This window comes from Zootoca vivipara, chromosome Z1 (genome assembly GCF_965207765.1).
Source record: "Zootoca vivipara chromosome Z1, rZooViv2.hap1.1, whole genome shotgun sequence".
In the NCBI taxonomy this organism is placed as follows: domain Eukaryota; kingdom Metazoa; phylum Chordata; class Lepidosauria; order Squamata; family Lacertidae; genus Zootoca; species Zootoca vivipara.
The window spans coordinates 10,744,510-10,772,197 of NC_142583.1; the positions used below are offsets into that span (position 1 = coordinate 10,744,510).

The window sequence follows — 27,688 nt, forward strand, 5'->3', positions numbered from 1 at the left end:
ATAATGTTATTTATAAGCTGCCCATCTGACTCGGTTGCCCCAGCCACTCTGGGTGGTTTCCAACAGATTATAAAACTACAGTAAAACATCAAACATTAAAAACTTCCCTCTACAGGACTGCCTTCAGATGTCTACTAAAAGTCAGATCATAGGCAGATTGATTGACCCTTCTAGGCAAAGCCTGTAGAAAGTGACTGGAAGGGAAAGTGGAAGTGGGGAAAGAGGACTGCCTCTTTCTATATGAACCTACCCGGACCCTGAGATCACCTTCTGAGGCCCTCCTTCATGTGCCTCTTCCTCGAGAGGTCTAGAGGGTGGCACCATGAGACTAGGCCTTCTCTGCAGTGGCTCCCCATCTGTGGAATGCTCTCCCCAGGGAAGTTCACCTGGCGCCTTCATTATGCACCTTTAGGAGGCAGGCAAAAACATTCCTTTTTAACCAGGCCTTTGGTCAGATTTACATCCTATGCCCTTTTAAAATGTGTTTTTGTTGGGGGGGGGAGGGCTGTTGGCTTGTATTATTATTATTATTATTAGTAGTAGTAGTATTAATTTTGTGGTTTTATATCTTGATTTTATTCTGTGAGGCCCCCGGGTATAGGATGGTATATTATTATTATTATTATTATTATTATTATTATTATTATTATTATTACCGGTATTATTAACAATAGCCTGAACCTTACTTCTGCAAAGAGGCCAGGGGCAACACTGGTTGATTTCATACCATTCTTCAGGCCTAGTAAACCTCCTTTCTTTTCTCTCTAGCCCAGGCTTATGTGTGTCCGTTGCTTGTCTCTCTTCTTCATACTCTACACACCTCTTCAATAGCCAGCAACTCTGCCTTCTCTTTTCCATCATCTGACATAGCTTCTTATTGTCTTCTCCTCTCCCATGCTTCTCTGCCCCCTTTTGTCTTCTGATTTGCTGACCATGCCTCCAATTATTTCTCTCTTACGCATGGCAGATACTCCTTTGTCCTGAATGGCATCTGCTACCAAAGTGGTTGCATAGAACAGGGATTGCTGTTCCATCAGTGTCTTAGGAAGGATACAGGAAATTATAAAACGCATGGGCACCTTATGTGGTCTCGAGAGCTGCAGCTGGAAGTGTCAAAAGAGCTGTATGAAGTTTAGGAACTACAGGTTGGCGATCCCTGAACCAAAGTGTCCTATTCATTACAGAGGGAGAACCATGTACCGGTATGAAATTTTGATAATACCAGTAGTTGTAGTTCTATTTAATGTCATCAGACTGCATATCCTTTTATATGCAATAGTAGTGGTGAAACAAGACAGCAAAAATGTAGTCTAAACCACAGTATTTTGTTTGAAAGCTGTATGGGTGTGTTAACTTTGAAGGTAGCAGGTAAACTTTCTGGCAAGAGAAGAGGGTGATGTGTACCTGGGCTGTAGGTGGAACTTATTTGGGATGGTAGGAATTGTATAGTTACAATCAGATGGAACAAAAGGATAAACCTTTGAGGTTTTGTGGTATTCCTCTTGCTGTATGCATGTAGTTTTTAAAGCTTGCAGTTTGCCCTTGACCTTGCTGCAGCCATTTTCCTCCCTTGCTAACTCTGTTCACGTTGCCTTGACAAATACTTCTAGTCATCCACTAAAAACAAAAACAAAAAAACCTTTGTATATCAGTCAAGATGCTACCATCTCCCTTTCACCAGCATAGAGGAAACACTGTGAAGCTAAGAACAGATTGCCTCCCTGTTTGTGTTTCCTTTGCTTGGCACTGCAGCCATTTCCAGTTGCTATGATGAACCATTTACAGAGGAAGTTCGCTCAGCCACTTCAATTTCTTTCTTACCCGGGAATATGTTGAATACTGATAGAAACTTCAGAACAATGCAGCCGAAGTATTCTTGACTTGAGCATGTGTATTACAAAATGTCAAACTTAGAAATCACAGAATTGTAGGGTTGGAAGGGACCTCATGGGTCATCCCTGCAATGCAGGAATCACACCTAATTAATGCCTGACTGATGACCATCCAACTTTTGTTTAAAAACTTCCAGTGAAGGAGAGCACAAGGTAGTCCATTCTATTGTTGAACAGCTCTTACATCAGAAAGTTCTTTCTAATGTTTAGGTGGAATTGCCTTTCTTGTAATTTGAATCCGTTGGTTCGGGTCCTACCCTCTGGACCAGCAAAAAACAAAGCTTGCTCCATCTTCCATGTGGCAGCCCTTCAAATATTTGAAGATGGCTATCATATCACCTCTGAGTCGTCTCTCCTGTATAGCAAACTTAAATAACTCCCCCAACTGTTCCTAATAAGCCTTGGTTCCCAGATCCATTTATCATTTTGGTCAGCCTCCTCTGCAGACGTTCTCACTTGTCAGTATCTTCTTGAAACTGTGGTGCCCAGAACTGGACACAGTACTTGCCGTGGGGTGTGACCAAGGCAGAATGGAGTGGAACTATTGCTTCCCTCTTGTTAAATAGACTTATTAGCTTGAAGGGGGTGTAATTAAGATTGCTGGAAGTGCTTTTCAGTGTGATCTGAATTAAACAACCTGAAAGGACCCTTCAAGCTGCAAGGGGAAAAACTTTCTAGCACTTCAAGATCTTCCAAGGCAAGGCGGAAGGAGAAATGCTTCTGCAGTTAATGGTGCTTCTCTCATCAGTTTCTTGCCATGAGTTCCTAGACTGTAAAGCCACAAGTTGTAGGCACCTACCTGTACAGCAATCTGTTTTCATTTTCTTGCTTCTCTCTGGGTGACCCCTTCACGTTGCTGTACTAGTTGGTCTTCGGCCACACATTTTGCTATTGGAAGGTGGTATGATATGAGTCACGGTCAGTGTTAGAAACTGAGATATGAAAGCTAGGAGCTAAATGGCACCTTAAGCCTAGGTTATGGGCACAGCAACGGAAAGTCTAGCTGCGTTTTTTAATATAACAAGACTACAAAGCTGAAAATGAATGAATGCAGCTAAAACATTATGTTCATTTTTCACATGGTCTTGCCCTTCCCCTGCCCCACCCCCTAATAATCTTAAGATGATCTCCTCTCCAGCCTTCCAGCCTCTCCTCTTCCAGAGAGTAGCTGGAAGTGGGGAGGCAGGAAAAGGTCCACCTTTCCTTCCACTCTGCCATTTTAATCTGAAATCTTAGGCACAGTACTGCACCCAGAGCTCAGAAGCTGCTCGCGCTAATGAAATTCCCTGTTGCAAAATGCGGCTAGAACAATGGGAGTTTCGAACACTGGTCACAGTCGAATTGCACCATTCCTATGTGCCTGCATAGCAGATGGCTTTGAGGTTTTAATGAAGTCACTGATACAACCTTCTCTCTGTAAAATGCATTATGCAAATATTAGCATCACCACTAATAATTTGGTGCTTGGAAAACTGACAGTGAAGAATTACATAACTAAATTGGTGGGTACATCTGTAGAACAGGTTTAATTTTAAATTTAGTGCATTCAACTCTTTAGTAGGAGGTAACATATTTCTGTTGAATTGTGTTGCCTAGATATTAGGTGGTAAATGATTACCAGATGGTGAGGACAGTGTGTGTAATGGGGATCCTCATTTACCACTCACTTGTCTTACAAGTGTGGTGTTTATGACTTTTCATCACTACACTTCAAAGGAAACCCTCTGCTAGCCACTTGTCATATCAGAGGGTGGACTTACCACCTGCATCATGTTGGCTCATAACTCTGAATCCCCCCCCCCCCCAGCCTCTGCTATCCCGGAGATAGCAGCTGCTACCTTTATGTACCAGGGTTTATACTTCCCTTTACACATTGATGTACCAATGTACAAAAATTGGTATGGCAGAGAAGATTTTAATATGTGAACTGACCCATAGCGCAGCTATACATAAGATTTAGAAATCTGCACTTAAACAGAAACAGCTGAGACAGACTTTGTCCTCTCTCTTGTACAGTATATATTTTGTCACAGTAAGGTACTTTTTTAGAGTTGTGAAGATGATTTTGTTGTCATGACAGTATTGCCCATACTGTATATACTTGACTATTCATTGCCTACAGCAAATAGCATGCTAGGTTTTGGTTGTGTTTTTACAAATTGTATGCTCATAGATAACAGAAAGGTAAAGGGACCCTTGGCCATTAGGTCCAGTCGTGACCGACTCTGGGGTTGCGTGCTCATCTCGCATTATTAGCCAAGGGAGCCGGCGTATAGCTTCCAGGTCATGTGGCCAGCATGACAAAGCCACTTCTGGCGAACCAGAGCAGCACACGGAAACACTGTTTACCTTCACGCTGTAGCGATTCCTATTTATCTACTTGCATTTTTGACGTGCTTTCGAACTGCTAGGTTGGCAGGAGCTGGGACCGAGCAACGGGAGCTCACCCCGTCACAGGGATTTGAACCGCTGACCTTCTGATCAGCAAGCCCTAGGCTCAGTGGTTTAACCCACAGCGCCACCTGGGTCCCTATAGATAACAGTAGGACAAAAGAAATATATGTACACATTTCTATTCCATTTATGTCCAATTTTCCCTACAACTCCAACTTAAGCTGAGAAAGAAACTGGCCCAAAGGCACCCAAATCGGTTTATGGGTGAGTTGGGATTTGAACCTGGATCTTCTCTAGTTCTGTGCTAAGGGCAGCTGTGTCTGTCCAGCCCCTTACAGCTCTTAGAGTGCAATTCTGTACATGTCTGCTCGGATACAAGTCTCATTGTGGTCAGTGGGGTTTATTTCCATGTAAGTGGGTATAGGACTGCAGCCTTAGAAACTGTTTTGTTCTTCAGCCTACATTCCAAAAGTCAGATAAAAAATCCTTCAGTTGTGATGCATAAATTATAGTAAGTGTCTTTACAGATGAAATTGATTCAGAAAACAGCTACTAAGCTGCGGCTGTAGAGAACATGTTATTGCACTGATTTACTAGCTTCCCTGTCGAATACCAGGGCAAATCCAGGGTATCAGTCTCCGTCTTGAAAGCCCTTAATGGAACTGGCTCTGGTTACATGTAAGGACAAACTCTCCTATGTTAGCATGACCTCCTTGAACAGCTGTGTTAATTTTAAAACAATGGAACCAGTGACTTGATGGGAAGCTTCTTTTAAAGGGGGCTTTTGGAGTTGACTGTTCAAAGAAGAGATTGACTTTGTGGAAACTGACCTAATTGTACTGGTCTTGCCACATTCCCTCTTTTTACTCTCTTGCTGTTTTGTGATCTCTTTTTCCTGCTGGTGTTTTCACAGAGGTGGCAGTGTTAGTGTGCTGCTCATTTGGAATCATGGAGCTAAAGATTCAGTTCCCTTGCCATGCATCCAGACAACTTTAACTTCCCCCAGATGTGTTTCATTGGCCTCTGTTTCTTTATGGTGCATGGAGTACAGTGGTACCTTGGGTTACAGACACTTCAGGTTACAGACTCCGCTAACCCAGAAGTAGTACCTCGGGTTAAGAACTTTCCTTCAGGATGAGAACAGAACTTGCGCGGCGGCAGCAGCGGGAGGCCCCATTAGCTAAAGTGGTACCTCAGGTTAAGAACGGACCTGCAGAACGAATTAAGTTCTTAACCCAAGGTACCACTGTACTTAGCATGGGAGTATGTGATTGTTTTATAGGCATGTTCTGCATGATTCTTAAGAGTTCTCTTAATCAGGAAGGCTAAGAGACAAACATCGCTTTGCTGTGGATTTAGGTTTTCAGAAGTGCATTGGCTTCTGCATTGGGCTCAAAGGTTTTTCTGTGTACCTGGAGGTGCTTTCTCCCTCTCCCCCATCCCCAATATTGGGCTTTCTTCTCATTTATTACTGACCATCAGTGATTGTATTGCAATTTGTATGTCTCTGTGTGCTGTGGCCTAGATTGCCCTTTGTCTTTCAATCTTTAAATTTCTACTCTTCTATTTACCATACTACGCTTTTCACAAAAATTTATGATCCTTGCACCATTTTTTCACATTTCTTGAAAAGCATCTTTTATTTAAACCAATATTTGACACATATATTTTTGGTGTTTTCTTGCTTTTCAGCATTGTCTTGTTCCTCTTGCTGCTGCTTGACTTGTGTGATTGTGTTAGTGACACATTGCATCTGTCATCATGATATCAAAGATGCCCATAAACAAAATTCTGTGAAGCTTGTCTCAGAATTGGTTCTCTTAGAGAAAATGAACCTGGCATACATACTTCAGCTATTTCCAGATCAGATGACTACACTGTTCTGTATATGGGGGTTATCTTTTGAAATTCTGATATATTGAAAATGTCTTTAAAATGTCTGTTAGTCCAAAATGTGGCAACTGAACTCTTGAGTGTTGGCTAATCATCGGCATGTTTAACTCCAATCTTGTTTCAGCTTGTTTTTTGGAAAGTCTTTAAATGGTATTGATCTGCCATGCAGACCTGCCTAGGCTTTAATAACTTCCTTGGAGTCCTTACCACCATTTTGGGCTGTTAAATGAGTGAACATAAGAGATGCTGCTGTTTTAGTGATGGTGCCAGTGCTATGGCTCATCTTCAGTGGCGATCTCTCTGGCACCCTCTTTTGGTCCATTCAGGACACAAATAGAAAACACTTTTACTTGGCAGTAATGTATAATTCAATTGCTTTTCAAAAATTATTTTTAACATGATTGCTGCTTTTTCAGATTACGTTGTTGTAAATGGCTTTTTCTTCATTCCCTTTTTGTAACTGTTTATTTTATTTGCTTATAAATATATTGTACTTTTCTTCATCTTAACTGCTGGGTGTTCTATGGGCAGAAGAACAGAGTAAAAATTTTTAATAGCAACAATAATATTGGTAATCTAAAGGCATTATTTTAGTCTTAAGTAAAATAGAACATAGGTATGTTGTTAAGAATTACATTTTTTAACTTCGATCAATCCCCACCCCAGCTATGATTAAACTGGCTTTTTTTTCATAAAATGACGTGTTTCTTAATTTCAAACTGTTCACTGTTTTCCCTTCATGTTCTTCACTCTTGAATGCCTTCAGGAACTTGATCTGTGAAGGGTATCAAGTGTTCTTTTGACCAATGCTCAAGGGAACCGACAAGGTTTTCCTTTTTTTAAAAAAAAGAAAGAAGAAGAAGCACATAACGTTTTTCTTGAGAAGAAAAGCACTTATTTGTCCATTATAAAATTAAGAGGGTTATGAGGACCAAGTTGTGTAAAAAGTAAGTCCAGTGTATTAGGAATAAACGTTTAATTACAAAGTGATGAGCCCTCTTTAGTAGATGGCTCATGTATGTGACCATAGTTGGTACTTACTTTGGTTTGGAGTACAAGTGAGAACCACCTCCTCCCACTGCTACAATACAGATCCCCTGATTATTATTTGTGTGTGTGTGTGTGTGTGTGTGTGTGTGTGTGTGTGTGTGTAATAGAATAGGGTTTGACATACAGAATCTAGATTTTATTTGTAATGTGGTACTCCTGCATGTTTAATTTATGGGTGTATTTACTCTACCTTTCACAAAGTGGTCTTAAGGAGTTTACAGTAAAAACATAAGAAAATAAGCAATGACACAAATAACCATAAAAGCAACAAAGAAACCTGTAAACATAAACCAATAAAGCCAGAAGTTATGACCAAAATAAGAACAACAGATAAAAGATAAATAGCTGTGGCTCCAATACCATTAAGAACCATTAAAGGTACCTGAGACAGAACTGCTTGGTGCTTAACAAGTAATGAGGATACTTCTCAAAGACAACCTCATCTACAACACGTTGTAGTTGTCAACACTGGATGCTAACAGAACATTGATATCTGTAGCCAGAGAAGAGATGCAGCTGATGTGCCCAGTGAAACTGATTAAAAGCAGCATTTTGCCATTTTTGCATCATCACAAAGATTTAGCCTCTGTTGTGATGAAATATTATTCAACTTATGGGACAATTCAATGTATGTTTGTGAAGAGATATGAAATTTAGTACTGGTAACTTGCAGCTTACGTGAGGCTTTGCTTCTGAGGGTCTTTGTGTAAACACAAAATCATGTAAAACCAGGAACACCCAGAACCTTCCCTCTGCAAGACCATCCCTACCTGTCTGGAACAGGCATTGCCCCCCACACCTTGCTTACTGAACTGCAAAGGATGGGCAAGGCTCCAGGGCCCTCACATGACCTTCCCAGAGTCCAGTAAGTGAGGCGGAGGGCTTTAAAAACTCCCTCCATAGCAGGTTTTACTGTGACCGGCAGGAAAAATCAAATGGAGAGCTAGAGAACCCGCTGTGGAAATAACTTTTTGAGGCCACTGAGTCTCAAGCGACAGCAAAGGATGCAGAAGTACCCTCAGTCTGTGTACCCGCTCTTTCAGAGGGTGTGTAACCCCATCAAGAGGAAGCAGTCTTCCATCCATGTGGTCTAGGGCAGTGGTCCTCAACCTTGGGCCTCCAGATGTTTTGAGACTACAATTCCCATCATCCCTGACCACTGGTCCTACTAGCTAGGGATCATGGGAGTTGTAGGCCAAAAACATCTGGAGGCCCAAGGTTGAGGACCACTGGTCTAGGGAACCACCTACTAACAGTGCCTCAGTCTTATTTGGATTGCGCTTCAGTCTGTTGGCTCTCATCCAGTCCATTGCCAAAGACAGTAATGGTCCAGCAGAAGTAAGGCCATGTGCCATCAGCGTATTGCTGAAAACTTCCTCCAAAACTCTGGATAGCCCCCTCAGTGGTTTCATGTTGACGTTAAACAGCATGGGGGATAAAATTGAATCCTTAGGAACCCACATTGAGAGCACCACAGGGCTGAAGAGCACACCCCAAGCGTCACCCTCTGGAAACGATCATCCAAGTAGGACCAAAACCACCACAAAGCTGTGCCACCCACCCATAACTTGGACAGCTGCTCCAGAAGGCTATCATGATTTCAAGATGCTGAGAGGTCAAGGAAAATGAAGACATTTCCCCTGTCTCTCTCCTGACAGAGGTCATCATACAGGGCGACCAAAGCTGTTAATTAAAAGTTAATTATAGGGCTTCCGTTCTGGATAAGCTGTCATTTAATAGCAATAACTTAGATTTTCCTCTGTGGTATACAATATGTTTCCTGCAGGAAAATAAATTGAAAGCATGTTTAGGTTTGATGGCCTTGTCGGATTCCAAGAACTAATTTACTCAGAATGCTTAAATACTTCTACTTTCCCCGGTTTTCTGCAGAATCTTTTGTGGGGGAGAATGCTTTGTGCTGTGCAAGGAAATTCAGACAGGTCATAACAGCACAGGCTGTCATAAGAACATACAAAGACCTCTGCTGGATCAGACCAAGGGCCTTTCGGATCCAAAATTCTGTTCTTATAGAGATGCCTATGGGAAGCCCACAATTTCTGTTTGTGGAGGAGAATTAAGAAGGACTGGTGGCACCTAGTAGTACAGTCGGGTAGCTGCTGGCGACCCATTGGTACCACCTCACCGCTGCCCAACTTCCTCTTTAACTGCACAGCAGCTTCTACTTCCTTTATTTGCATTTCTGGCATTTCTACCTCCTCTTGTCCCCAGCTCTCTGCAGGGAGATTCCACTTAAATTGTTCTGCCCACCCAAAACATAGTATTATAGGATGAAGAATCTTGGACCGCTTCTAGTCTATTGTAATGGGTGCTTCCAGCAAATTTGTTCTACACCCTTGCACTCCACATTCTGTGTGGACTTTCCCACCCACCCCACACACTATTGTATGTTTGTATGAAAAACACACATGTTAGAGAAGCTATTAACAGCCGCTTCCCAGTAATAAGTTATTTTGTACTTGCTGCCTTTTAGTTTGTTACCCCTCTTTATTATTATTTTTTCCTTTTCTTTTTGAAGTAACTTTTATTGTATTTTATAAACAAGGATCATAGGAATAATAAACTGTATAAATAAAAAGACCAAGAAGTTATTTGTACATCGCAAAAATAGCGTAATAAATTTGCAATAATATCTACAACATATGATTTATTATTAGTGGTCAGTGTACAAGTCTTTGATTTAAATAAACCAAATGGAGTGGATTAAATAAAAACAGCAAGTGGAAACAGGATAGAACTGCTTGACTCTGTTTGGTTTAAAGCTTTCTATCTTTATTATTAGTAGTAGTAGTATTCACACACTCGTGTGTGTGTGTGTACACACAAGAATTGCCACTCATGAGGGTCATTCTTACCTGATTAACATGTGGCTGAAGAAGAGGCCAGGGATTTGTTGAGCAAAACCTATGTTAACTTATTCAGCCTGTGTGGTCCAATGTTCTTGTACGCTCTGTAGTGGCATTGTTGTGAAGCATTTCCCATGCTATACAGGAGAGTGTGAATTGCAGGTCCTGGCATCTTGCTCACCAATCCCCACCCCACATAAATAAAAGACCACTAAGACTGGTTTGGATCGAAAAAGGCCACAACTTTATTGAATACAAATGCAAGAGGTTTGGCTTGGGCATGGGGCAATCAAAATACTTCCGGCCTGCCCACCGGAAGTGACGCGTAGGTCAATCCAAGCGGGGTGGGGGTCCTAAGACTTACATCAAATAGTGTGACCCCCACAGGGACCACCATCTGGGTAGTGCCTTCAGCCCTGGCCCTGGTGGGCATGCGGACATGTCCACTCCCCCCCCGGATCCCTTTAATGGGATACCCCAGCATTTGGAAGGGCAGGTGGAGACTACAACCTCCCCTCCATCCAAAACAAAGGATTGCCCCAATGCCCAACCCAGTTGTGATGATTGCTATGAGGTAGGCAAAACCACCGGGCTAGAGCCAATTTGCCTGGTCGACAAATTCGTACCCGGCCCCATAAAATGGCAACCACCGTAGCCACAGCAAAGTCCTTGACTATGAGCTTGAACCAAGGGTGGGGAATAACGATATGAAGGAAAAGCCGGTAGGACTCCAGGTGAGGGATGTTTAAATGGCTGGGGAGCAGACCCGAGGGAAGTCTTCCCGCTTCGTCAGCTCCACATCCTGACCCAGCCCATGTCCAAGCCTGCATCCCCATTTGCCAAACCGGGATGCAAGCCAGGATCCAGCTTCTGATAGGCGGTGGGCGCTTATGGCTCCGCAACCTTTCAGGAAGGGGCACTGATGTCATGATTCCCTTGTTGCGGTCCCAGTGGACCTCTGCCGTCCTGCAGTGCCACCACACCGAAAGGGTAAGCGGACCTGGGCCTATGATAGTTTAGTAGCATGGAACTTAGGCCCTACTATTATGAATTGAGATTTATAAGTCCTAAAAACTTGTAAGTAACTTTTCATTTTCTCCATTTCCCTCTTAAAGCCCAAATTTTTAAGAATTGTTTCTGATTTTTGTTCTTTAGATCCTTGCCATTTACTGAGTCCACCATGTTTCACTGAGGAAGATAAATACAGCCTGGAAGCTCTTCGCACAATTCATAAACAAATGGATGATGACAAAGATGGGGGCATTGAAGTAGATGAAAGTGACGAGGTACGTGAAGAAAATATATTACTCCGAATATCTTCCTTAAAAATGGAATTTTGTATGAAAGGGAGCACATAAACAATTGACTTACCACTGTTTTGTTGTACCCCTTGCAGCTATGGAGTTTATGCTTTACATTAGTGGTGTGGCTTTTCTGGAAAAGTTTGAACCAGAAATTTTGCTGAGACTCTACAAATGATCTAATTTACCTGTATTTAGTAATCAACGCGGGTGACACTGTGAGTTAAACCACAGATCCTAGGGCTTGCTGGTCAGAAGGTCGGCGGTTAGAATTCCTGCGACGGGGTGAGCTCCCGTTGCTTGGTCCCAGCTCTTGCTAACCTAGCAGTTCGAAAGCACGTCAAAGTGCAAGTAGATAAATAGGTACCGCTCCAAGCGGGAAGGTAAACGGCGTTTCCGTGTGCTGCTCTGGTTCGCCAGAAGCAGCTTTGTCATGCTGGCCACATGACCTGGAAGCTGTATGCCGTCTCCCTCGGCCAATAATGCGAGATGAGCGGCGCAACCCCAGAGTCGGTAATGACTGGACCTAATGGTCAGGGGTCCCTTTACCTTTAGTAAGCAAAACTAGATACTTTGAAACTTCCATACTCATCTAACCTCGTATTTACAATTGTCGTCCGTTCATTGTTACTAATGCACTTGCAAAGAAGAAAATTTTGCTTACCATTTATAGTCAAATATATTGAAATAGACCAATTCAGCTGTCTATGAAACATATCAGTCCTTTTGACGATTCTTAGTTGAAAGCTACCATACTGCACAGAGGGAGCCTTGCCAATATAATGATAGTTGCTTCTCCAAAGAAGCAGAAACTATGAGAGAGTAAACAATCTTTACACAACCATAGTGATGTAAAGTATTATGCCAAAATAAGTGCCAAGTTTTAAGACTAAATAGTAATCTATATTTTAGCAGACTAAGTATTTTGATTTACTTTGCAATAAGAAAATGTTACCGAATTCTATTGTTAGTAAACTGTATGGAGATTATTAGTGAAGTAGAGGACAAGGGAAATGGAAGAGAATCTTACTGGATTTTCTGTGCTTACTTCAACAAAGCACAGCTTTTAAAAAGTTTTGAGTAGGAGTGCCAAGTCTTTAGCTTATACAGCTGTCCATAGTGTATTACTGTCACTGCTTTTCTTACCCTGCTACAGCCGTTTGCTTTTTTCATATATAATTTTGCATCATATCACTTAATAGGAAACTCTATATCCATGAGCCTCTTTAAGGATCTCTAGTCTATTTAAAAGTTTTGTTAGCAGGCCAAGAACATGCTTTCTTTAAAAACACCAAATTAATGTCTACAATTTAGTCATGTTAAATTTTCAAAATTTAGCCATACTTTGGATGATAACTATTTGGCATTAAAAACAGGGCTGTGAAAAGTTTGGCAGTTCAGTGGTAACCAGTCCTGCAGAGAAAATAACACATGGACTTTTTATAGCATAGGGATTGTGAATGTTAGTAAACATTTGGGGAGAATCTTACACATTTTCAAGTGCAATTGTTACTATAACTCTGGAAAAGAATAGCACTGTGCCCGGTGGGGAAGTGGAAAGTTCAGTTGTAACCTGTAGTGCAGAGAAAACAACACAGAAGTCTAAACACGGACTTTTTATAGGATAGGATTGTGAATGTTAACAAACATTCAGGGAGAATATCATGCATTTTCAAGCACAGTTGCTACTATAACTCTGGTGGGGGAAAATAGCACTGTGCCAGATGGGGAAGTGGGAAATGGTCACATTCATTTTAATGCTGTCAGAAACAAAGTTGCACATTTAGGAATACAGAATGTAGGGCAGGGTACAGGAAAGCTGCCGATGGTACGAACTTGACCCTTACTCCTCGGTCTTGAGCATGTCCTGGCCTCCAGTGTAGCAGTCACTATGAAAGGCAGTAGAAGGTGTGAATTGCTCAGCTGCTTCTGCTCCTCTTGATTTAGGGCAGCTTGTATAACAAGGTTGGAGGTGTAAGGAAGAGGCATTTCGAGTCCTTCCCTCTCTCCCATGCTATGGACAGACTTTATGCAAAAGCAGACTAGAAAAAGTGGGGTGAACTTAAATGCTGTATGTTTTCAACTCGTGCCACAGAGTATAAATGACTATTTTAAGACACAGTGGTACCTCAGTTTAAGAACAGTCCTGTTGATGAACTACTCGGTATAAGAACTCTGCAAAACTGGAAGTAGTGTTCCGGTTACTGAACTTGACCTCGGTCTACGAAGGGAAGCTGAATGGTGGAAGGGCACCAGCTGCGGGAGGCCTCACTAGGGAAAGCGCGCCTCGGTTTAAGAATGGCTTTGGTTTAAGAACAGACTTCTGGAACGGATTGAGTTTGTAAACCGAGGTAGCACTACCAATTCCTGGAAACTGCAGGAAGGCAGACTGCTCTTATGTTCAGGTCCTGCTTGCAACTGCTAGGCATCTGGTTGGCCACTGTGACCACACAGACTAGATGGGGCATTGATCTGTTCCAGCAGGCTCTTCTAACTGGGTTTACTGAGCATTTGAGCAGCTTTTATTGGATAATAAAAACAAGTCACAAATGGATGTCCCTTATGTATGTAGTTGGTAGAAGGTATTTGGGGAAACATATGTCTGAGGCTCTGGAAAGCTGTCTCCCAAGAAGAATCAACAGTCTGACTCTATAAAATGGGTTCATATACAGATTTCAATGCTGCATTCAATGTGTGACTATTAAGGAAAAACAGTTAATGCTTATTACAATGAACATTTATTGATCCAAATTGAGCTTGGAAATGGCCACATTGCAATTGATTTTTCTGGCAATAGTGCTCATGTGACAATACTACTCCAATTCAATACAATTGTGTATTAAACCTTTTATTTAAGATTTTTTGAAAACCTAACTCTATGTCAGGGGTCGGCAAAGTTTTTGTGGCTTGGGCCGGTTCACGGTCCTGCAGATGTTGCAGTGGGCATGTGCAAACACTATTTCTGGTGCAGAGGAGGTGTGTGTAGCTTCCCATTGGCTGCAGGAGCTTCCTGCAGCCAATGGGAAGCACAGCCAATTGGAAACTGGCAAGCATCGCAGAAGGCGGTCCCTGCTCTGCTCCGCGCCAGTTTAGCATGGCGCACTGGAGCTGACCAAGCGGGGGGCGGGGGTCCATGGGCCGGTTAAACGACCCCCATGGGCCACTTGTGGCCCATGGGCCTTAGGCTGCCGACCCCTGCTCTATGAATTACATATCAAATGAAGAGAATCCGTTGGAAACATTTAGCAAAACCTACATAGGAGTGTTGGAATTTTGTCCTCCAATCATACTAAAAAATTGTTTTCAGCTTTCATAGCATGTCTTAATGTTGCTAGATTTCTCCTACTTTCATGGAACTTGGGTTGCAGATAAAAATAATAATCCTAAGCAGCTTTCTATCGGCCATCCAACTAAAACAACTAAAAAGCACAAATTAAATTGACAAAGCAGAACCCCATACAGCATTAAAAATATATTACTCATTCAACCTGGCTAACCCTGCCAAAGAGATGGGTAGAGCCCATTCCATTGATTTAGCTGAAAGGCTGCTCTAGTTGGCTTCTCTCTGTGAACTATTTACATTTCATTAGAAGTTTAAGAACTGGTGCCTAAGTTTGTTTTTTCCTTTTCCCTCTCCATCTCTGCAGATGGAGAATGTCTTGATTTTAATCTGTGTATGCCACTTACCGTAATTGTGTTTATTATTAATTATTAATAATGAAAGCAGAAAATTGTAAATAATTATTTAAAATGAAAAGTTTTAGGGTTATAGTCAATGCTAGTCCTACTCAGAGTAGACATATTGACAAGCCCCTCATTGGGGGCAAAGATTCCTGCATTGCAGGGGGTTGGACTAGATGACCCTCCTGTTCCAACTCTACAACTTGATGCTTCTATTATATTAATTAATATTAATATTAACGGGCATGACTAACTTAAGGTTTTTTTTGTCTACTCTGAGTAGCACTTAGTTGGAAATATCCCTTAACCTGTCATCTTAAAAAGACAATATTTGTGCCTCACAGATCTGCTTGGGAAGTTATTCCACAGACAAGGTCCAACACCGTAAAGATTGTGTTTTTGATGGCCACCCTTCTAACCACTAAAGCCTGGCCCACCTGGAGGGAGAATCCATGAGGGAGGGAGAAAACTGGGTAGGCACAACTACCTCTGTACCAAGCTGTTTAGAGCATTAAAGCTTCTTTAATTGTGCCTGGAGTAACATTGGAAGCCATTGATGAGATCAGGGCCGTCTCAAGCATGTCGGGCGCCCTGGCGCTGTGGTGCGGGGATCGCTCCGGCGCTCCCGCCCCGCTCTGTTTCTTGCCGCGGCTGGTGGGCGGGGTGCAGTACGCAGCATGGTTTCCGCGCGGCTCTGCCGCCCTGTGCCACCCAGACTACCCCTAGAGCCGGCCCTGGATGAGATTGGAAGACGGATGGGATATTTAGGCTAGCACATTCTAGTTCATAATCTAGTTGCTATGTTCTGAAGAGCTAGAGGTTTTCGGACAGTCTCCAAAGGCAACCTCCTCTACCACACTAGTAATCTAGTTTGAATAAATGTATAAAACATATATCTGTCTAGGAAGCGCCTGGCTGGTAAATGTGCTCGCCTCACTGGATTTGAGCATCTAGTGAAAGTGCTAGATCGTATAGGATCCTGGAGATGCATTGAGGCTGCCTGCTCTTTAAGGGTGAGTGCAACTCCATCCAGAACAGCTCAGATGTCATGTCCACAGCATCCTGATCTAGATTAAGCCTCAGTTTCTTAGACCAGGGCATTGTTGATTCTTGGCACCTGTTCATCATTTCCACTGCCTTTCCTTGTTCAGATGAAAAGGAGAAATAGCATACTAATGGTCCCTTACTCCAAATCTCAGAAAAATCTCACCCAGCAACTCCACCAACATTTTCAGTAGGATAGGGACTGGACTAGAAGCATGGGGAACACATAGCAGTGAACTACTTTTCCTCAGCACCACTTTCTTGAATACACCCACCAGAAAAGAGTAAACATACTCATCCCAGAGAGGTGGTCTCGAAAGAAACCTTTCATACTGAGAAGCAGCTGCAGATTCACACCCCTGTCCTTATCCTTTTGCATGCCACCCACAGAATGACCACGGCAGTTTCTGTGCCACATCTGAGCTGGAAGCCATATTGAAATGGGTTCCACGTAATCAGCATCATCTACAAATGCCTGGGCCACATGCAGCTGAGTACTGTGGCCCAGAAGGAGAGAATTGCAACACAGCAGTTGTTGCGGTTGTCTAAATCCAAACTTCAGGGGTTGTAGTCTACAGCTCTTTGAACACCTTGGCTATAGCCTCCAAACAAATGCAACCTGATTTACTCCTGTAGCACCCTGTATTTGGACTGCATCAAACATCTAAAATAAAATGCATCTGAGGCAAGCAGTGTTACCTGTAGAAAGAGGTTTTGGAAAGAATTTGTGGTGGTGTGTTGAGGGTTCTACTTGATCCACTCGAGTCTGTAGGGCACCTGTTTTCAAAACTAGTCCCCTGGAAGTCCTTGTGCATTCACCTCCACAGATTAGGCTCTAGAATGAACCATAGCTGTCAAGTTTTCCCTTTTCTCGCAAGGAAGCCTATTCGGCATAAGGGAATTTTCCTTTAAAAAAGGGAGAACTTGACAGCTATGAAATGAACTCTAGCTTGTGCTCAGGCAGTTCTGAGTTTTCCATTTGCAGTAAAGCCATCATTCCAATTGTTTCATGGATGCTAGGGATGCCAACAAGCGGAATGAACTCTGTCCAGTGGAAAGGTGACTTTAGATGTGATTGTTTCTGCAGACTGAATCACTTAAGCATTATACAGATTGACCTGGACCACCTGCCATATCAACAGGAAATTGCATCAGAGATGTTAGGAAACCATCTGTGTGAACTTGCCTGCCACCCACTCTGTTATCCTTCAGGCAGTAGATGAAAACTGTTCTGTTATTCTAGGCTTAGAGTGACATAAAATAACTATGTTGTTAATGAATTGTATAAGCTACTATTTAGGTTGATGCTGTTTGGAGCTTGATTTATTTTGTACTTGTGCTGTACTTGTGTTAGTCTTATGTAAAAGCTTCTTGGAGACTGCTGATTGTATGGTGGAGTATGAATCTTTTTTTTGAAAAATTTAATCCCCTCTGCATTTTGCCATTCTTCGAGCCGCCTAAGAAAAGTAGTCTGAGTGGAAGAAGAGCTGCCTTTGGTATTGCATTCTAGGACCATTAGAAATGTTCCTGGACTTAAATCCAAAGCAACTTAATGTGCTAGTGAGAAATTACATCACAAATATTGAGGATTTTAAAATTTAAAAAGTGAGGCAAAGCTTCATTTGCAGGCTGGTTACAATTGTGAGGCATTCTACATTCAGCTTGATGTGTTTTAACTGACGATTTAAATGATCTCTTTGTCTCTTGGAAAGCCCATTTTCATAAATGGTTGCTGTTATTGCTGACTTGCCAGGTAGGCTGTTTTTTTATGCCTCGGGACTACGATCCCAAAAGGTGTTTTTCTTTTGCAGCAACTAAATTGACTAGAGTAAGAATGTAGATGTTGGTATCAATATGACAACATTCCAGTTTAGGAGTGTGATCCCAAATATTTCCAAGCAGCATTGAACACTTTGGTTTGCATTTTAAATTTGGGGGCTTTTGAGGATACCATTTCTTTTCTTTTCACAAAGACTATTTGCTAGAACAAGACCAGGCTTGCCAAATGAAAGTAAGAACATTTTACGTAAAAGGAAGTGTCCTTGATGGTTGTTTATGCTAGAAGTGATGAGCCTTGTTTTCAGGAGACCCAACTTCCCCAATCCTTTTTCTGTGGTTGAATGACTGTGAGTATTGTGAATGTTTGGCTGCATTCATGGTGTTTTCTAATACAGAGCAAAAGCATTTGGATATTTCCCCCACACTTACTGTGAAAGGCTGCTCAACATCACATCGGAGACTATTTCCACTGGCTCAGTTATGGAGGCTGTTGTCTAGCACCGTCCAAATTGGTAGCAAAGATCAGGTTCTTTCCCCATTACATCTTTAAAACTAGAGAGTGCCTGATCTTTGCTACCAGTCTGGGCATGCAGAAAAAGGGAAGCTACCCGTATTTTTCCTTGCTACTCTAATATACATAAGTTTCTAAACTTATGTCCTAGAGGTTCATTGGAAAAAAAACTGAATTTTTGGCTGGCTCTACCTGTGAGCAGAGTGAGGTGGTAGGAGGACTCTACCATTTTAGATTGTGGGTGGGAGAATTAGCCTTTTAAACATTCCCATTTTTTTAAAAAGCCGTCTGCAGATAGTTGTTGTTTTTAAATCAAAGGGAGGTTTCAATCTGTGCCTATTACTAGTTTTGCAATTCCAAAGAGTTGAATCTTGCTAAAGTACCAAACCAGGTTTGAAAATGATGTAATTAGGATCTCCAGGATTTTCTGGTGTAACTTGGGATTTAAAAACTTGCTTTGTATTCCTGCCTTAAAAAATTCAGTCAGGAAATGATTATACAATTATAATGGCAGCATGTATGTTGCTTGTTCAGAAGCTGGAGATGAAAAAAACTAAATTATTTGGAGCACATTAGCTGCACTGCTAAAATTGATACATACTTTGCAAGTCTATTCTTGTTCTCGTGAGACTTACTGGCAACTTTAGATTTTAGAAGAATGCAAGCCTCATTATAAATATTTATTTCTTCAGAGGTTCCAATAAAAAATACTAGAACCAGGAAGAATATAATGTTTCCCATGCCAAGGTGTGTCTGTTTCCATTCAACGGTTTTTTTGGGGGGAGATGTGCGTGCATGTGACATCACATGTGCATTGTGTGCGTGACATCACGTGTGCAGCATTTGTGATGTCACATGGTGGGAGGAGGCCTGATGGGACCCTGCACGCCTTCTGATGGGCTCAATGGGGCCTGCTGCGGCTGCAGTCAAAGCAGTTTCCCAGGGTGTGGCTGCTGTGACATACTGAGAGTTTCTAGGAGCCACAGTTTAGTGCAGGGTGGGGACCAAAGGTGGACAGACTGCCCCAGAAGGAGCATGATGTGTTCCCCACCAGAGGTACTACCCTCTTCCCTAACACCCAATACACTTCTATAAGGACACAGGTGGCGCTATGGTCTAAACCACTGAGCCTCTTGAGCTTGCCAATCAGAAGGTTGGTGGTTCAAATCCCTGCAACAGAGTAAGCTCCCGTTGCTCAATCCCAGCTCCTGCCAACCTAGCAGTTTGAAAGCACGCCAGTGCAAGTAGATAAATAGGTACTGCTGGGGCGGGAAGGTAAATGGCGTTTCGGTGCACTCTGGTTTCCGTCACGGTGTCCCATTGCGCCAGAAATGGTTTAGTCATGCTGGCCACATGACTTGGAAAGCTGTCTGTGGACAAACGTTGGCTCCCTCAGCTGAAAGCGAGATGAGCGTCACAACCCCACAGTCTGCTTTGGACTTAACCGTCCAGGGGTCCTTTACCCTTTATCTTTACCTTACACTTCTATATAAGGTTATATTCATTCATTCTTAGCTGAAATCATATATGTCTTTTTAAATTCAGTTCATTTGGCAGAGTATAATGAATACTATCAAAAGTGTGCATGCACACGAAAGCTCATACCAAAATAAAAACTTAGTTGGTCTTTAAGGTGCTACTGAAGGAATTTTTTTTATTTTACTTCGATCCAGACCAACACGGCTACCTACCTGTAACGAATACTATCAATATATTTAAATCAAATAACTCATAGAGGATATTCATCCAGTTCTTTAAAATCTAGGAAATCAAGAAGGTCTGTTTCTTTGCCAAATCTGGTCACTAATGTTTCTTTCAATTTAAGTCAGTTCAATGTGTTTTAAGTAAGATCAAAACTTACTCTATGTAATCCAATAAAAAAATAAAAAAATCCTTCCAGCAGCACCTTAAAGACCAACAATTTTTTTATTTTGGTATGAGCACTTCTTCAGAAGAAGTGTGCATGCACACGAAAGTTCATACCAAAATAAAAAAACTTAGTTGGTCTTTAAGGTGCTGCTGGAAGGAATTTTTTTATTTTGTTTCAACTACGTCAGACCAACATGGCTACCTACCTGTGACTAGAACTATGTAATCCAAGGTGATGAAATTTCTAACTCTAGCTTGTACAGTCACAGCCAGTGCATGCCCAAAATGTTTATAAAGTCTCTCAAGTTGATTTATATATGTTTAGTTTAATTGATTCAATGTGACAGTTCCTGTGTTTAGTGACAATTTTATCGGTGTACGCTGTACAGTTTTGGCCTGGAAGAAACAGAGGTTACGTTGCGCAGGAGTAATGCTTGCAAGGAGTAATGTCAAATATGTTTCCCGAATAAGCTGTCAAATAGTAATCTTATTTCTATCAAGGTCAAGGCTACGTAAAGAGTTAAATGTCCATATCTACATCACAATCTCAGTTGGTAAGCTTTACTTAATGCTTCCGTTTCAACAGAACTGTAATCCATTGTTTTAGGCAGTCTCCACATCCCTGACAGGTTTTATGTGTTTACTTAAACAGGTTTCAAACTCTCTTCTTTCATGCAGCCAAGGACCTTTCCTTCAGTGTCTCAAATGCTGCTGCTGCAGCAGCCTTTCCTTGCAGCCTCCCTGTTTGCCAAAGCGGCCTGCCAAAGTAGCAAGCTAAATGTATTCCTCTGACAGTGCTGCACCCCAGCAGCTTCCCATACTTTTAAAGGCAGCCCACTAGATCCCAGATCCACCATGAAGGAGTCCTAGGGAGAAATAACAGCTCCTTCTCCCCTGTGTCTGGGAGAGTTGCATCCTCCTTTCAGAGGCAAAGGAGAGCAGCACAGCTTCCACAAGGGGTTGGGGGATCAATGTTGTTAATGGAGCCTCCCTCCCTCAGGGTCAGCCCACATCCTTCTAGGTCCCTCTCTGGTTTCAGATTTGTGCTGTCAATAACTTGCTGTGCTGTGCTTGTACACACATGATGATGAATTGAGTCCAGTACCAAAGCAAAAAAAGCCCAATTTAAAGGATTACATAAACAGAATCTAGTCCAGGCATCCCCAAACTAGGCCCTCTAGCTGTTTTGGGACTACAATTCCCATCATCCCTGACCACCGGTCCTGTTAGCTAGGGATGATGGGAGTTGTAGTCCCAAAACAGCTGGAGGGCCAAGTTTGGGGATGCCTGATCTAGTCCATTGCTGTATTATTATTATAATTATTATTTATTGAATTTATATACCACCCTATACCCAGAGGTCTCAGGGCGGTTCTCAGAATAAGAAGCATTCATACGGGAGGCCCTTTTCATGTTCAGTTTGAAACTCTAGCCTGCATCAGTTGTGTAATGCAAACCAGCATTTAAAAGTAACTTGAAATACCAAGCGACAAAAATACTAGGATAAGCAGTACAGTGGTACCCTGGGTTGTGGACCCGATCCGTTACGGGGTGCCATTTGCACCCCAAAAGGTCTGTAACCCGAGTGGCGCTTTTGCGCATGCGCGAAAGTGTGATAGAACACTTATGCGCTTCGAAGCGCACAGAACACTTCTGCGCATGCGTGTGTGGCAAAACCTGGAAGTAAGCACTTCCGGTTCTGCCGCGTTTGCAACACGAAAAACCACAACCTGCAGCGGACGCAACACGAGGCATGACTATAATAATTTGGTTGAAGCAACAGTTCTGATCAAAAGTTGAACCTGTGTGAGAACATAAAGGTATGGCCATAAAGCAATGAGGAAAGGGTTTGATGCTTTTACTGTTTTTAAAACAACATTTCAAAAGCACTTAATTATACAGTGCTTGTGCAATGCAAGTCACTCTACATTTTTCAGGAGCACAGATGTGAATATTCTGCCTGAACTGTACTGAACTGTACTTAAAACATTGCGTTCTCTGAATTACAGTGAGCATCTAATGACAAATGAAGGATTGAGAATTGTGAATGGAAGTAAGGGGAAATTGGTGATGAAGCACCGTGTGGCTCCTTTTAAGTTCCACCAATTTGGGGGTTTGTAACCCACCACTGGGGGACGCGGGTGGCGCTGTGGGTTAAACCACAGAGCCTAGGGCTTGCCGATCAGAAGGTTGGTGGTTCGAATCCCCGCGACGGGGTGAGCTCCTGTTGCTCGGTCCGAGCTCCTGCCAACCTAGCAGTTCGAAAGCACGTCAAAGTGCAAGTAGATAAATAGGTACCGCTCCGGTGGGAAGGTAAGCAGCGTTTCCGTGCGCTGCTCTGGTTCGCCAGAAGTGGTTTGTCATGCTGACCACATGACCCGGAAGCTGTATGCCGGCTCCCTTGGCCAATAGAGCGAGATGAGCGCCGCAACCCAAGAGTCGGTCACGACTGGACCTAATGGTCAGGGGTCCCTTTACCTTTACCTTTACCTTTAACACACCACTGTTAGTGTCTTAGCTGCAAGAACTCTCTGACCTAACTTTCTTTCTTTTCCAGTTTATTAGAGAAGATATGAAATATAAAGACGCTTCTAATAAGCATAACCATCTACACCGGGAAGACAAACACATCACCGTTGAAGATCTGTGGAAACGCTGGAAAACATCTGAAGGTAAGATACTGAAAGCTGTACTGGTCCCTTTTCTGCAATCTTTACTGCTTTCATTAGTGAACACAACAGACCATATTTAATTACTGCCTTGACCTAGGACTGGAAGCCGTGGGGAGAAGGGACCTGCAGGCAAAGGTCATGAGCTCAGTTGTTGGCAGCTTGTCATAGCAGGGTATTCTAGGCAATTTGGAGTCAGCAGGAGGTTGCAGAAAGGTCTGGTTTTAGAGAGGCAAGCCAGAGCTAACAAGCAGCTGAGTCAATGTGGTCTGTGGAGCAATAAAAAACAACAACAGGTAGCATTTATATAGCAGGTTATAATGTGTAAAGCTCTTTGGGAATCTTTACAACAACTGTGCAAGGTATAACAGTGTTGCTGTTCCCATATTGCAGATGAAAGGCTAAGCGAAATCTTCGTACATAATTAGATCACAAATGATGCTAGATTTCAGTCTTGGAACACTTGGTTCGCAGTTCATTCTTAGTCATTATGCTATATCAGCTCTCATCAGCAACTCTCTGCTCTACTGCCTGAAAGCTGGTGATGTTAAGAGTTGCGGTTTGTTGTGTGCCTACTTGCAGAAATTCGTGTAAAGATTTAGCAAATTGTGTAGTACATTTTGCTATGTATTGTTTTTGTTGCTTTGGGTTTTTTGTGTTTTTGTGCTTTTGGGTTTTTGTTGCTTTGGGTTTTGCACTATTTTATTTAAGTAGGAGTTTGAGTCTTTGAACATCAGACCCCTCTAATGCTTTTACCTGTTCCCTTAGTTAAGGAAGTTTTTCTTACAGGGAATCCTCGTTTTGCTCTGGGGATACGATCCAGACCCTGTGTAAAGCGTTCTGCCCCTCCCCTGTTTTGCCCTTTTAGTGACGTTTTAGGGTCATTTACAGGTTCGGCACCGTGTGTGTGCGTGCGATTTTGCGTCAGTTGGTCATTCCTTGTATTGCTGTTTGTTTGTTTATTTTATATTTTTGCTAGCTGTACCTGGCCACGCGTTGCTGTGGCTTTGTCAGGGTCCCTGTTTATCCGGACAGACATAGGATGTAACGACAGCCCTCCCCCTGTTCCCCCGGCGAGTGACATCATATTCCCCTCATGTGACGTCACCCCCCACCCCAAGCCCCCTCTCTCTCCTCTTCGCATACCATCTAGGGAGGTTCTGTCAAGTTCCCCCAGCGGATTCTGGTGGGCAAGAGCCTGGCTCTCAAGGCTCGGCGTGGCTCTTGAGGCAGCATGGATGGCGGCGGAGGGGTCCGGCCTGCCTCTTGTGCCGTTGCTGGAGGTGGCTTCGGGGCCTGGCCTGGCTCTCGAGGTCTGGCCTGGCTCTTGAGGTGGCAGGGACGGCAGCGAAGGTGGGTTGGGGGCTGGCCTGGCTCTCAGGGTCCGGCCTGGATTTTGAGGTGGCATCGGAGGAGGCGGAGGTGGGTTCGGGGCCGGCCTGACTCTGGAGACTGTGGTGGTGGTGGGGTAGCGGCGGTGGGGCCCGGCCTGGCTCTCCTGTCATCGCTGGAGTTGGCAGAGGTGACTTGGGGGCCTGGCCTGGTTTTCGAGGTCCAGCCTGCTGAGGTAGGAGGAGGGGGTGGGAGGGATGGGGTGATACTACAGAAATGGCATCTGTTCCTTTGACTTCCACTGGAGGGCGCTATTATTATTTTCACAAAATCATGTTTTTACCTGTGACAGGTGTCACATCTGTGTAATCTAAGTTTATGCATATTGGACTGGAACGTTGTGTCCAAATTTGAATGCAATTGGTCAAGTGGTTTCAGAGAAAAGTCATCAGCCACAAACATGGACATGTTACACACACACACACACACACACACACACACACACACATGTATATATATATATATATGTAAAAGGTCCCCATTTCTACGCATCCAGCTACCTCCAAAACCGTTTGACCGATTGCATTGAAATTTTGACACAACGGTCCATGCGAATATGGGAGTGTTTGCATATACGGTACTTATATTATACAGATGTCACACCAGAGACAGGTAAAAACATGCTTTTTTGGAAAAACAGGAACAGGAGAGGTTGCAAATCATTGCCCTCTAGCGACGACTCCACTGGTACTGCAGCTACCAAAGCTTCCCTCTCCAAAGCAGCTCAGCTCAGGTTTGCAGGTTTGCAGTTCTTTTCTTTTATCTGAGATGGATTTAAAGGGAAGTTTAGACCACATTCTAGTCCATTGGGTGGGGTTAATCTCATAGCCTATGTCGTCCTTCCATTGTTTTTTTTTTGATTACATTGAGGGAGTTTGTGGGATTTTGGAGCACTATTTTGAATATTGTGGATACTATCCCCTTGCCGTGTTATGAGGAGGTTTTCGAAGGTTGTCAAGGGCCTAGTTGCTGCTGATTTTACTACTGGATTGTTTAAGAAGGCATGTAATTGATGGTGTGTTAGCCAGGGCATTGGGGTGTCCCCTAGTATTTTTGATGATGTCTCTCTCCAGGTGTGCCCAATGTTTTGTCTAGTCTTCTAAAATGTATGGGATTATGTGGCGCATTTGGTTGACAATGTAGTATAGTTCTGTGTTGGGGATTTCCCACCCTCCTACTGAGGAGGGGAGGTGTAGGTATTTGGGGTTTATTCTTGGATTTTTGTGTGATAAATGAGTGTAATTTTTTTCTGCCATTTGTGGAGTTGGGTTGGGGGAATCCAGATTGGAAGAGTTTTGAATAGATAGGTTAATTTTGGGAGGGTGAGCATTTTGGTCATAACCATTTTGTCTGAGAGGGTGAAGTTGGTGTTGTTCTATTTCCTCAAGTCTTCTACCTGAAAGAACGCATTTCCTGACTGACTTTGTTTCATAAACTTTTTTGTTTAATAAAACTTTTCTTGCTTGTTTGAATATTTTTTTCCTGAGACTAATCATTAGGTTTTGTCTCACACAAGTCCCCCACTACATAATACATGGTAAATTGTAGAAATTATTGTAATTGGTGTACCATGAATATGATGCGTAGTACATCTCTACCACATTGTAAACAAACAGTTTTATTGCTTATTATTTTATTTTATTTTATTTTGGTTTTCTAAATGAGATCTTCTTGTTCCATGAACATTCCAAAGTCATTTGCAACCAGATGGACTTAATTAACCTCTGGTTTAAATTTCAGGTATTAATCTGCAAACTGGAGCTGTAAACAAGTTCCCCTGGGGTGCTAAAAGCATGTCAGCCTTCTATTATGAATCTAATTGGACAGCTGTATTTGCATAAATTCAATATTCTAGTTTTCAAAACAGGTCTGCATTTTGCTTTAGGCCATGCAAAAATAGGATGGTGGAAAAGAGAACATAATTTTTAACTCTCTTGCCCTGTAATGTATGTTTGTCCTTAATGGCAACTTTAATTTGGTATTTTGCTGTAATTAAAATTGTGGCTTGCTTTGCTTTCCCAACCATTTGGTTAACTGCTGCAGGTTAAGTAAGTTATTGGCATGGAATTAAATGGATTTAAGATGCCCGTGTAAAGGATGGTGTCAATAACGATCAACTTCCTTGAGCTTGCTTGAAAGGTATTTGTATGTCAGAGTCACAGGCCATAAATAGTACTGATCATGGCCGATTAAGCACCAAAGTAAGCCCTACCCAGAAATACTGCATCATGAGGTGTCTGTTCTTTGATTAGGTCAGGCTTCCTCAACCTTGGCCCTCCAGATGTTTTGAGACTACAATTTCCATCATCCCTGACCACTGGTCCTGCAAGCTAGGGATCATGGGAGTTGTAGGCCAAAACATCTGGAGGGCCGAGGTTGAGGAAGCCTGGATTAGGTTGTATCATAGCATCAATTTAAGATTCTTTTTTTAAAAAAATAATGAAATTGTGAGACCATTTCATTGCAGATTGTTCATAAGTTTATTATTATTAATATTTATTAAATTTATATACTGCCCTATACCCGTAGGTCTCAGGATGGTTCACAATATAAAATCAGAATATAAAACCACAAAACACATAATCAAAACAAAAACAACCCATTAACCCATTTAATTTTTTTAAAAGGACCTAGGATGTCAATCAACCAAAGACCTGGTTAAAGTAGCCAGTGCAGTCGGACCAGGATTGGTGTAATGTGCTCAGACCGTCTTGCTCGAGTGAGCAACCTGGGCTCTAAATTCTGCACTAGCTGAAGTTTCCAAACCATTTCAGAGGCAGCCCTGCATATAACGCATTGCAGTAATCTAACCTTGAGGTTATCAGAGCATAGACAACAGTAGTTAGGCTTATCCTGTCCAGATAGGGGTGTAGCTGGGCCACCAGCTGAAGCTGATGGAAGGTGCACTGGGCCACTGAGGCCACCTGAGCCTCGAGTGACACCAAAGGATCCAGGAGTACCCCCAAGCTACGAACCTGCTCCTTCAGAAGAGGTGTAACCCTATCAAGAGCAGGCGATCTCCCACCCATCCGGTCTAGGGAACCACCCACTAAAAGTCCCTCGGTCTTATCTGGTTTGAGTTTCAGTTTGTTGGCTCTCATCCAGTCCATTATTGAGGCAAGACACTGGTCCAGCACTTCCACTGCCTCACCTGCAGATGTAAAGGAGAAATAGAGCTGGGTATCATCAGCAGGCTGCTGACAACGTACTCCAAACCACCCAGCAGTTTCATGTATTTGTTGACCAACATAGGGGATCGTATCGAGCCCTGCAGCCCCCACATTGAAAGCTTCACGGGGCTGAAAAGCACTCCCCAAACAACGCCCTCTGGGAACAACCATCCAAGTAG

At 42.7% G+C, this 27,688-nt stretch overlaps 1 protein-coding gene and 1 pseudogene across 2 annotated transcripts in view; one reads left to right on the plus strand and one right to left on the minus strand.

Moving 5' to 3' along the window:
* Positions 1-27,688, plus strand: part of STIM2 (stromal interaction molecule 2) — a 73,962-nt gene that overhangs the window by 24,069 nt on the left and 22,205 nt on the right. For both annotated transcript variants that reach the window (XM_088658593.1, XM_035112120.3), the window contains exons 2-3: positions 11,249-11,379; positions 22,836-22,950. In XM_088658593.1, the coding sequence (XP_088514719.1) occupies positions 11,249-11,379; positions 22,836-22,950 (246 nt within the window). The remainder of the gene's footprint in view (positions 1-11,248; positions 11,380-22,835; positions 22,951-27,688) is intronic.
* Positions 26,998-27,680, minus strand: LOC148687280 (uncharacterized; annotated as a pseudogene).